The sequence below is a fragment of the Squalius cephalus genome (assembly GCF_949319135.1).
Source record: "Squalius cephalus genome assembly, chromosome: 3".
Taxonomy (NCBI): domain Eukaryota; kingdom Metazoa; phylum Chordata; class Actinopteri; order Cypriniformes; family Leuciscidae; genus Squalius; species Squalius cephalus.
This window is the reverse complement of record NC_137124.1, coordinates 57,398,126-57,410,961: the sequence shown is the minus strand read 5'-3', so window position 1 is coordinate 57,410,961 and position 12,836 is coordinate 57,398,126. Positions and strand designations below refer to the sequence as shown.

The 12,836-nt window shown below is 36.4% G+C and overlaps 1 protein-coding gene across 8 annotated transcripts in view; it reads right to left on the bottom strand.

The window, feature by feature from the left end:
• The window catches only part of myo9aa (myosin IXAa), a 178,714-nt gene that overhangs the window by 64,325 nt on the left and 101,553 nt on the right, over positions 1–12,836 (bottom strand). For all 8 annotated transcript variants that reach the window (XM_079864907.1, XM_079864909.1, XM_079864912.1 and 5 more), the window contains 2 exons: positions 5,764–5,898; positions 1,156–1,277 (listed from right to left, as the gene is read on the bottom strand). In XM_079864907.1, the coding sequence (XP_079721033.1) occupies positions 1,156–1,277; positions 5,764–5,898 (257 nt within the window). The remainder of the gene's footprint in view (positions 1–1,155; positions 1,278–5,763; positions 5,899–12,836) is intronic.

The window sequence follows — 12,836 nt, the reverse complement described above, 5'->3', positions numbered from 1 at the left end:
CATATTGCAATATGAAAACAATTTCACCAGATGACTTGATTAGCTCTATCTGGAAAGGGTTAATCATTCTAAAATGATTTTGTAGGCGAGTGAACCAACATAGAAAATAATAAACAAATGACGAGGATAGATAAACACAATAGAACAAAGATACAAATGAAATAAACAGTGTTTTTCCAGGCAAGTCTAACAGTTTTCAGGTACAGAAATTGAATAATCAAATGTAAAATAACACTCACTGCATAGTCTTCACTGTATTAATTAAATATAATTAATCTTTGTTAAAGCTACAAAAGTGATTCTGTCTTTGTCTTTTGTTGTTTGATTAATATTAATGACTGAAGCAGGAATATTAGGCTACTGTCACTTTAAGACCGAAAGCACGGATCCAATATACTGATACACATCGGTTTTCCTTCTCAATTGTTTACATTCACTTAAGACTGTTTATGAGGACACTTGCTGAGACATAATTTGCTATTCTTTTGAGCACTTGAATGCTTTGCTTGAGTTTTTAAACTGACAGGACTGAACACGTGCAAATGATAAACTTTCACTCTATGATGGTTAAACTTTCCAGTTAATCCGTGAATCGCAGGACCCTGTCCGTACGGATGATGAAACAACCATGACCCCTACTTGCTTGACATCGCACATCATGCACTGTGGAAATCACAGATGTTTACATTTCATTTTTATAATTTAAGCTCTTTTCCCCTTTGGATGTTTGCTGAGGTCCCCCAGTGAGAACCGGAGAGTGAGAGTGGTCATCTAGGGAGCATGACTGCCTTTCTGCAGACAGTATATCATAAACCTGTGCAGTTCCTCTGGTCTTGAGGAGAATGAGAGCTGCTGCCAAAACCTCAGAAAAAAAAAAGCAACACAGCCACAGGAAGAGCACGAACGAGACATTAGAGATTTGAGCTATGAGGAGAGTCAGGTTTCCCGCTATTTTAGGCAGAGAGAACCTTACTCTTTTGTTTTTTAGGTTACTACCGTAATCAGATATTTTTGTTTTATTTGATTTACAGCTAAAACATTCAAGAGTATTTTGTATTTACATTCAGAGGTTCCAAGTTGGTCTGACTAGCAATAAATGATACAGTGCTTTTATCTCATGCTTCCATTGTTTGCAGTGTAAAAGGTCAGACGTACTTGCACTCCTCGTCCAGTAGGTGGAGCAGTGCTGTGGGCTTCTTGCTGATGAGGTTTATGCAGCCGGTGTTGTCGATGTAATCAATGTTATGCCAGGCAATGCCTTCTGCTCGGTACTCTTCCTATAAGAAAAGCAAAACATATTCAACACTTAAAATCAATAATTATGAGGAGTCAACAATTACAGATTTCCTGGTTGTTTAAGGTTTTACTAATTTTCATTTCAATTTTAAAGGGGTCCTATTATGCTTTTTTTATGTGTTCAACATTCTTTAGTGTGTATTGTTGCTGTTTGAGCATGAAAAAGCTCTGCAAAGATCCAAAGTCCCTCCAAAGGGAGTTATTTTCTATTTCAGTGTCAGTGTTTCTGAGCTCCCCGAAACGCCTCCATTATAGTCTTGAGTTTTCTTCTGGAAACAAACACGTCACAATATTCCTCATTTAAATAATTAATATGCAGAATAAAGGGGCGGGGCCTGGTTGAGTTAGTTAGTAGTGTGTTGAAACTGGTAGTTATGGTGAGGGGCGGGACATTTCTCAAACACGCTCGAAGCGCTCGACCAATCACAACACACTGCTCCAGCCGACCAATCAGAGCACAGTGTGCTTTTCAGAAGGAGGGGCTTCATACAGACAGGAACTAAACAGAGCGTTACTGACAGACTGGGAAAAGAGGAGCCGCAATGATGGAGAATATGGGGAAAATAATCAACATTCTAGCATGAAAATTTGTTCTAGTAGAGGCCAAAAAAAAATTTGAAAAGGGGAATAATAGGCCCTCTTTAAAATTTACTGATATTTTCAGGCTTTCATGACTATGGAAATAAAATTAAAAAACATGTTAGAATGTTTCAATCATCCTTTTAGGTTCCAGAATGTTTATCACTACCGGAGTAACACGAGAACGAACATCTCACTAAACTTGTTATAACTACACGGGTAATTCATTTTTTGGCCTGCGACCAGAACAACAAAACAACAGGCCTGCAAAGTGTTTTCACGTTCCTCTAGAGGAGACTTCCTTTTCGCCGGTCCGAGGTTTCATGGTCTTTGCGGTTTAATAATATGAAAGACATTCTTAACATTTTGTAGCTTTTTTTCTCCTCAACTGTTTCCTTGGATCGCTGGGAAAGTAAATGAAACAATAAAGGATGTAATCCCAGCAGGGTTTCATACAATCAGTGGAATCTCTCTCCTGTTTGCACATTAAACGGCAAAAATCAGCAGAACAAAGCAGATGATCTACACTTCTCATTCAAATACGGAAGAGCGGATTAGAATTACAAGAAAGCTTTTGACTGGAGATTTTTCAGCATGATAATATGGTATATAGTATAATCCTATTCATGTAAGCGAAGTTTGATGAAGATTGATTATTCTTTTTTTCAGAGACAACATATAAAAAGATTAGATTTGATCAGTCTGAAAATGTTTTAAGTCTCATAATGATAAAGTTACTAACCAAAGTTTAGTACTTACAACAATGGGTTTGTTCAAATCCTCAACCCACAGTATGAATACGTGTACTAATAATCTAACCCTCATCTGAAGCACTTCGGCAACCACATGCACTCTGTTTGGCTGATAAGAGCAATGCACTCAAATAGCCTCCAAATCAAATAAAATCCATTTACAGCATCTCCATAAATGGCGCAATGAAAACGGGCGCATTAATAGACTAATGAAAGCATGTGTGGTGTTGTGTCTGGCTCCAGCATGCCTGTATTTATGGGCATTAGATGGCAAGTATGCCAAGAAGGACTTTGTTTTCCTGCCTATAATCTAACACTAACCTACTTCTACTACTAGCACAAATACTAAAACTGTAGCTCAATTCAGGCATAAAATCTTAACTAAATGCAAGTTAATTTTTTTCTCAGTCAAACATTAACTAACGGTCATACATTATGAATCTGCACATTCCATGTTTTGTGTAGATAACCTGGGTATGGTCTATATTAAACATTACCACACGGCATACTTGGCAGTAAACTCAGGATGTGAATTCATTCCTGACATCTGAATCCAAGAGTTTCCAACTCGTAGAGCAATTAAAGCGTGGAACTTGGCAGACGCGGAGAAATTCCTGTACTTTTATCAAGGAACAAACAGCAAAACTGTTGTGGCAATGGGAATGAATCCCATCAAGAACATCAAAAATCCTTTTAAACAAAAATTACCCAGAATACCTCAATGTGGGTTCAGACTGAGCTCTCCATAACCGTGATGCAGGGATGACATATTTTTCGTAGGCAAAAACCCGGAAATGAGTTAACGTTTTAGCATTTCTGGTTATATCACCCTGAAGTTAATGAGTTTTTGGTTAAATGACTGAAATAAGGTCTGAGGTGAACAAGCTATTTTTCATGAAAAATTGAGAGAAAAAGTCAGAAACTCGCAATTGCGTGTTATAAAGTCAGAATTGCGAGATATTAAGTCACAATTCTGCCTTTTTTCTCAGAATTGCGACTTTATATATCACAATTCTGACGTTATAACTCGCAATTGCGACTTTATATCACGCAATTCTAATTTTATTTCTCGCAATTGCGAGTTTATATCATGCAATTCTGACTTTTTCTCGCAATTTTTCAGCTGTGCTAGTTCCGGAAGCATTTTTTCCATTCATTTCTCCTTTAGAGATTTAAAGCATTAAAGCGTTATAAGCCATGGAGCCAGCTAACCAGCTGCAAGGTGCATCAAAACATTACAAACGTTGCAAAGCAGCAGCAAAAAAGTATTTGATAATCAGAGAAAGGTACAACTTAAGACTGTGAACTTATGGCTTTAATGAGGGAAAGAACAACAATCCCATGAAGCATTGCGGACAGCATAATGGAATTACAAACAATGGAGAAATATAAAACTACTCATTATATACACACAGATATTCAAGTATTTTGAGAGCATAGGAGTGGGCGGAGCTAAATAGCTCTTGCTTGTGGCAATTCTTTGATTGGTGGAATTTTCTGTACAGCATTATGGGTAATGTAGTTTTCACCACAAATTCCACTGTTAAACATGATTATTTTAAATATAAGCTGAAATAATGCAGGCTGAAGGCTTCAATAGAAGCAAATACCATCGATTAACAACCTCATAGCTCACAGCAAGGCTGTCTTTAAAGGTTTACAGGTTATTGTAAAAATTATTTTCCTATGGAGAAAAAAGAAGTCATAGAATATAGAGAGAAAATAAATATGGAGAGTCATGGGTAAATGACGTCATGTTTCACTATATTAATGTAGTCATGGTTAAATGACGTCATGTTGCACTATATTAATGTAGTCATGGGTAAATGACGTCATGTAAACACAGATTGCTTGATGCAGTTACAGTATCATCAAGCAAACCAGCATGCGACTTCAAAACTACAAGTATATTATAAAAAGAAGCAGATTTGACTTTGATCACACCTTTGACATGGATCATTTGTCACAAGAAGTGCTAAACCCACAAGTGATAGTCTGTTATTTACACATCTGCATAAAGTGACACGTCCTACGACAGCGTGTGATTTATGTTGATAAAATGCACCTTGTGCAAGCAAATCTGTCAAAGTTAGTTTATCAAATCTGGACTCTGGACTGACTAGAAACTTAAACTAACAAACCCTCTTTGAGCAAGCATGTAGTTTGAGGTGCGTCACAAAGGCACGGCTTTGACAGGCTGTCATTACCGTAATTGGTTGCCTCTTTAGTCATCCTAGGAGAACGAACTCATTGAGAAAACACACATTATTACAGAGACACAATTCTTTGTCTGGGGTTGGAGTAAAACAACCCTTTTTATAGTCTCATTATCAAACGGTTTATTTTGTGTGAAACTCTACCTCACATGATCACACAGCCTGAGGCATCCATCAACCCAACCTACTAAAGACTTCAGGAATGATTACAATTCCCTCGTTTTGTAGGATGAATTGAATTATTTTTAAGGAATGTTTACTCTCATAAAACACAGATATGGCCCATGCCCAAGTTTCTATGACATTCTGGTCCCTAAAGTTAGTCTAAAGCAAGCAAAAACACATATTTTCCCATTAATCTCCATCAGTAGAATATATAACCTGGGCTGATTCAATGATATTCAACAATATTATTGATCTGTCTGCATTGACACCATTATATGAGAACTGAACTGAGCTGGACCATGACATCACTGTTTCTCCTGAGCGGCTATATATATAAATGAACTAAATTAATAACTTTTTTACAACAGAAATGAACCATCACTGAACTTACTCAAGCTGGACTGTGATGCTATTTTCTCCTAGAAACAAACTTTGTCGCATTATTTTCCTGCTTTCACTGTAAAGCTGCTTTGAAACGATCTCTATTGTAAAAAGCGCTATATAAATAAAGGTTAAAAAAATTCAAATAAAAAAGGATTCATACACTTCAAGGGAGGTTGAAAGTGCACAAATGTAAAGATCGCAAACCTTTAAATTTTGCCGAAAACATTGTCAAGCAATATCTGTGTACTTAATTTATTCTGTGTGCAGTCAAAATAACTTGAGTCATAACAATAAATCAGGCTAAAATCTTGAGTCGTGTGTGGGGAGAGAAGCGGATGGTTATCTCAATAAATGAATAAATAAAACATTACCTGCTCCAGCTTAAAGATGTGCTGGTTGAAATAGTGCTGAAGTCTCTCGTTGGCGAAGTTGATGCAGAATTGTTCAAAGCTGTTGTTCTCATAGTCCTCAAAGCCAAAGATATCGAGAACCCCGATGGCCAGGATCTGAAAAGATGATGAGATGCAAGGAACATTAAGAACAGAAAAGTACTAGGCAATTTAAAGCGTTCTTGTGTCATTGTGGCAGTAAAAAAACTGTAGCGTGAATGTCTGCGTTATTAAACTAGATGTGTTGTCAATCAGCCAGCTAACAATATGTCTACAGTTAAAGGGATATTTCTCCGCTGGAAAGATGATTGTGTATTTAATTTGGGTCATTTATGTAGCAGAAATGTGAAATTATTTTAGAAGTTGGTGCCTTCTAGACTGAGAAAAGCCAGAAAATGTATTTTTGGCTCATGTGGATGAAAGACAACAACTCCCAGAATGCACTTGCTTCGCTGCCCTATGAGGACACGCCCAAGCCACGCCTACCGGTTACAGAGGGCAGTGTCGGGAGAAATGATACAGCTAGGCTACTAGTCGACTGGAAACTGAAAAGATGGCTTTTTATTGTGAGATCCCCCTATGGGCGGGATGAAGACATGCGGGACGAGCTCTTCCTACTGGCTGGAGTCTCTCGCCTCTGGACAGAAAAAGCTAAATGACGATTTTTGTGTCATCTGAGGTTTTTTTCCAGACACACAATACAGAAATGTCTCGTCTCAGGGGGACATGAGGGAGGGAAGCACGGTCACTCGAAAATACTACCGGGTTTCTATTGATACAAAGCTCAATGCTAATCGGTGAAGTATCGCTTTAAGTCAACGCTTGCTCATCAAGATCTACAGTGTGACCATGTCTACAGAGTCAAAGATTAACACTCTCCAAGTGCCAAATGAGAGCAGATTCACAAAGGCTGCGGATTTAACTACAGATGTGGCCTTTAAAAATGCGCGTCTCAGAGAGAAGAATGCTGCGAGCACTTCCGAAATTCTGCGGGATCGTGCAGAAGGGGGATTAGATGTTGGACGCAGGAAATAATAAAACCTGTAGATGGCAGTCGAGTTTCATGTGGCCATACTGAGTTGACGAAGTATGACGAATACAATGTTTTCTTTTGCCAGTTACATAAACAGTCACATATTCTTCATAAAAATCTGACTCAAACGCGCATCATTTGTCTTATTTTTTTTTCTGTGTACTTACAGTAGAAGAGACGTGATGTAGGCTATGATAACTGAGTCTTATAACACAATAATTTGCGAAGACCTTTGAAGAGACCGAGATCATTTGCGCATTATCATTATCTAATTTTACATTTAGTTCATTTTTGCATCTTAACGTTTTAAATAGTTTTAACATGGTTGTAATGCGCTTTTCTGCATTACTGTACAGTACTTTTTATATTATCATGTTTCCCTTATAGGCGTCGATTTCGGTGGGGACGGTGGGTATGCACCCACCAGATTTCGTCATGAGTCATTTTGTACCCACCACTTTTAACTTCAGTCCATAATAATTTGACTTTGGGTTCTATTGACCGTTTTCAGTGGTTATGAGGAGCTTAATTAATTTAACCTGAGATGTGCGTTATATCGCCTTTTGATCATTCTTTGTGTTGTCGATTTTTGACACAGTTTCATTATATGTTCATAATAATTTGATTCATAATTATGTCATTTTTTTCTAAAAGTAAAAAAAAAACTAAAAGATTTTCTAAAAGCAATATTCTAAAGAGATACAAAGACAGTGTACGCCACCAGATTTCGTCATGAGTCATTTTGTACCCACTACTTTCAACTTCCGTTGACCGTTTTCAGTGGTTATGAGGAGCAATATGAGAGAAAATTTTTTGTAATCATTGTCTGACACAAAAAAAAAAAATTATAATATTCATTTTATTTTAATTTTCGTGTTCGCATTTATGAGGGGAAAAAACAACGTGTCAGTTTACGGTTATGGACGTGAGCGCTCTAAAAGCGGCACTAAAAGACTGCTTTAAAACTTTCACAGAGACCTCAAACAGAACAGCTGCCTTTCTTTAAATTGAATTTCGTTTTGTATTAATTATATCTTAATTTTAATCAGTGTTTCGTGAACCATTTGCCTGGATTTAAGAAGTAAATATAGCAGACAATCACGACATTGGAGGCCCCGGCGATATCTCATAAATGAACCGAAACTCAGCGTGTAATGAACATTCACATTTACAGTGTATTTAGACACATTTAGACGCATTCACAATCATTACTTTTACCGGTTCTTTGTGGCAAGCTTTATGCGTGCGGTCGTGCGCTTGAGTGCGGCTATATTATAGTAAATGCTCATGATCCATATAAGTAGGCTAATTAAATTAATATAAAGGGGCGATTTGTCCATGAATTACTTAAATGAACAACTAGCCTAGTATACTAGTCGACTAGAAAAAAAAAAAGAAAAAAAAACCTTTTAGTCGAAAGCAGCCCTTATTCCACATATTTTCAAACCAGGCAACATGACATCTGTGTTGAGCGAGCGACCGGAATGAATAGCGGAGCGGAATATTCAGAAATGCGCTCTCCACTCACGAGCTCTGATCGGAACAAACCCGAACCTCACTGTCTGCTGAACTTGCAGAATCATCAAAATATAATATTTTCTAAAGAATAATTTTAAAACTTTATTGGTGGTAGTTGAGAAGAATTCCTCTTTCCATATCTAAATCATTTCGAGTGCAATATAAATGTATCATATTGTTATTCTTATTATATAAGAATAATACGTATTTTTTACAACATTTTTAACATAATAGAGAATATAAGTTTAGCGTGTTGTGTGTATTTCCTAATTATAAGCTTTTGGTGAAATTGCAACAAAACTAAAAGAGTAAAAGTGCATAAAAACATAAAAACATGGCGTCGTCTCAAGAAATATCTGCGTACACACGAAACCACTGAAACCGATTTTAAAACGATGTAGCCTAGTAGGCTATACATACCAGGCACTGTAATTCTGCCACAGTATACTAAAAACGGAGAAGACTTAAAGCATGCGCATAAACCTTGCGCGCTATACAACAATAATATTAGGCACAGTAGCTTCTTTTTTTCTTTTCTTTTTTTATCAAGAACTTTGTTGAACAATATGAACAACCATAAATGGTCTGGTACAAAATATGAGTCACGATATTCGATAGTTAACGGATGCATAAAGCTTGCCACAAAGAACTGGCAAAAGTAATCATGTGTCAAGTATAGCAAGGAGACATTTTAATTGTTTACTAATAATCTAGTGTTTTATGTGTCAGTCAAAGATGTTGACAATGCTGACTCGTCATCTTCGCAGATATTGTGAACGTGCCTATAGAGAGAAATGCACACTTACATAAGAGAGTTGTCTGTTTCTTTTCGTTTTGAATTGTTTTGTTTAAAAGTGGACATTTCAAGCTTTCTAGATACATTTCTGAGTTTCGGTTCATTTATGAGACGAGCTCAGTTCACGAGCAATGCAAGTTATATCGCGCCGGTGCCTCCATTTCCTGATTAAATAGTCTTAAATGCGTCTTCGTGGACAGAAACCAATATAATCTTCCTGATTTAATCACGTAAAACATAAGTCTAAACACAAGCACCACTCTTCTGAATGATGGTAACCACAAACCTCCAAGAGTTTGTAAACCAATTGTTTGTAAAACATATTTAATACTTACAAATTAAAAAAAAAAAAAAAAAAAAAAAAAAAAAAAAATGTTTTGCAGTGTATAGGCTAAATAAAACGACATTAAGAAAGTTATTTCCAAAATGTAATTAATTGCACAGTCTTTGTTTTAGCTGCTTGTTTTAGCTGCTAACAATTGCACAGAGTCAAGGAAGTACAACCACCCACCCCCCAGGTTTGCCGATTCAACCCCCAATGCTAATCGATCTCCTCTCAGGGAATCAAAAGAAAACCGGTTTTTCCAGTTTTCACCAGCGTGTGGTTGGGGTTTTAATCCCTTGCAGTTCCTTTGTTTAAATGCTATAAGCAAATCTACTATACATACGCTTTAAGTTATTTCAAATTAATGTTTATAGCTTAATTTGTTGATATCGCGTAACTAAATTTGACATATGTTGATATAACCAACTGACATTGTAGATTCCATTGCATGCCAAGAAGAGGCTTATGCTTTGTTTTAAGTAATGAGCATTTACTATAATATAGCCGCACTCAATCGCACGACCGCACGCATAAAGCTTGCCACAAAGAACCGGTAAAAGTAATGATTATGAATGCGTCTAAATGTGTCTAAATACACTGTAAATGTGAATGTTCATTACACGCTGAGTTTCGGTTCATTTATGAGATATCGCCGGGGCCTCCAATGTCGTGATTGTCTGCTATATTTACTTCTTAAATCTAGGCAATTGGTTCACGAAATATTGATTAAAATTAAGACATAATTAATACAAAACGAAATTCAATTTAAAGAAAGGCAGCTGTTCTGTTTGAGGTCTCTGTGAAAGTTTTAAAGCAGTCTTTTTGTGCCGCTTTTAGAGCGCTCACGTCCATAACCGTAAACTGACACGTTGTTTTTTCCCTCATAAATGCAAACACGAAAACTAAAATAAAATGAATATTATATATATATATATATTTTTGTGTCAGACAATGATTACAAAATTTTTCTCTCATATTGCTCCTCATAACCAAAACGGTCAACGGAAGTTAAAAGTAGTGGGTACAAAATGACTCATGACGAAATCTGGTGGGTACACGTACACTGTCTTTGTATCTCTTTAGAATATTGCTTTTAGAAAAACTTTTATTTTTTTTACTTTTAGAAAAAAATGACATAATTATGAATCAAATTATTATGAACAAGTAATGAAACTGTGTCAAAATTCGACAACACAAAGAATGATCCAAAAGCGATATAACGCACATCTCAGGTTAAATTAATTATAAAAAACAGGGAACATTTTGTAAAAGCAAAACTGAACAAAATGCATAATTAAAATAATTGTATTAGGCTATGTGTTACCGAATATTTAATACCACTTCCCCATAATGTTGTAATTATTTTTTTAAAACAACATCTGTCAAACTGTCAATCAGATACCTCTTATCTGGTCATTTTTATTTTATTTTAGAAGTCATAACTGTTGATCACCCTTTATATGGATTTTGTGAATATGAATATTTAGAATATTTACAAACTGTCGGCAAGACCTCAAGCCAACCCCGGACATTCTGAGACTAACGTGGAAAAATCTTTATGCTTAATGCATTAAGACAGTTTAATTAAAATATTTATTAATAATTTAATGGCAAATCAGATGCGCCCAACGTATGCTATGCGTTGTGCTGCGACATTACCTCACAAGAAATATCTGCCCAAGAACAATCACACAAGAAATATCTGCACGAATTAAGAATCTGGGTAAGTCGCATTATTTAAGCCTTGCATTATGTTAGGATGATTTTGTGTATATATATAAAAAAATACTGCTGGGTTTTTACAGGCAGAGCCACGTGCATTATGCTCACACTAAATTCTCTGTTGCGCTTAGTATAAATGCGCATTGCATGCACAATCATCTTAATAGTTGTACAAAAAAGTTATGCGCTGGCAAGAACGTCACTTTGCTGTTTTAATAAAAGCAATGTTAAATATTCTGCATGCACTCATCTCCTGGAAACCACAGCAATGACAAAGCATATAAAAATTCGTAAACGTTGTCCAATACCCCTTCTTGTCTTAATGAACCTTTTGCATTTACAAATATTTTCAAATGTCTGTATAATACAGTAGCCTACTGTAAATATTTGTGTCTATTACTATTTATAATTTATATTTTATTGTGGATGTTTTCTCACAATCATGACGTAATGTGAAGTAAAATAAAAAATCTAATGTAAAGTTGTTTTTTATGCGCCACCTGGTGGATATTCTGTGAAGCGAAACACATTGAGGGATTTTTTTAAGTAGGCCCCCCCGAAGCACTTGCAGAATTCTGCGAGACTCTACGAGACGAATTGCCGAATGCCGCGGGAGAAAACGCGCGTTTTTAAAGGCCAGATCTGTATGTATGATCATTTGAGCTGCACCGATGAAACGATTAATCGGCAGATAAAAGCAATTATTTTCACTATTGTTTAAAGGTCCCGTATTATGCCCCTTTTCACAAGATGTAAAATAAGTCTCTGATGTCCCCAGAGTGTGTATGTGAAGTTTCAGCTCAAAATACCCAACAGATCATTTTTTACAGCATGTTTAAATTGTCATTTTTTGGGGCTCAGAAAAACGCGTTGTTTTAGTGTGTGCCCTTTAAATGCAAATGAGCTGCTGCTGGACGACACAGGGGGCGGAGCCTCACGAGCTCGCGCTCAGTCTGTCAGGACAATCTCATCTCACGGAATGATGATAATATCAGAACCTCTCAGTAACGGTGTTCATTTCGAGTCGGACAATAATGCTTACAGAGTCAGAGTGCTGTATAGAGATGAAACGGGTATAGTTTAGTAGTTTAATTACGGTTATTATAACGTATTTGTCATCTGCTTGTATGTATCCATTATTTATTAATAGCCTACAAGTCTGCTGTCTGAATGATGATCAAACATATACTGATGAGTTTAATAAAGTTTATTGTACATCACACAAAAGATGAAGCGTCAGTTTTACTTCAGAAAATCACCGTAAGAGCTGAGTAAACAGTAAGTTATTAGAAGTGCGCAAGTACATAAACGAATTTCGGTAGAGTTGAGGGATCATTCCTGTGGGCGGAGGTTAGTCAAAAACGGTTCTAGTGACGTCATTAAAGAAGGAAGTAGAGGGATGTAGTCCAAACGGGCCGTTCACTGTAGGCGACTTCTGTTAAATAAAATATCTTGCTTGGCATTGAACTTTGAGCTTTATCATTTTACAGATATTATTTATACTCTAACAACAACATTACACACTAACTAAAGTTTGAAACATGAGATCACGAAGAACGGGACCTTTAAAAACAGCTGATGATCAGGGCCGATTATATCCTGTTAATAAAAAGGGGATGGAAAAAAAAACATGTCAGACTGCAACTCACACTGTGAGTGAA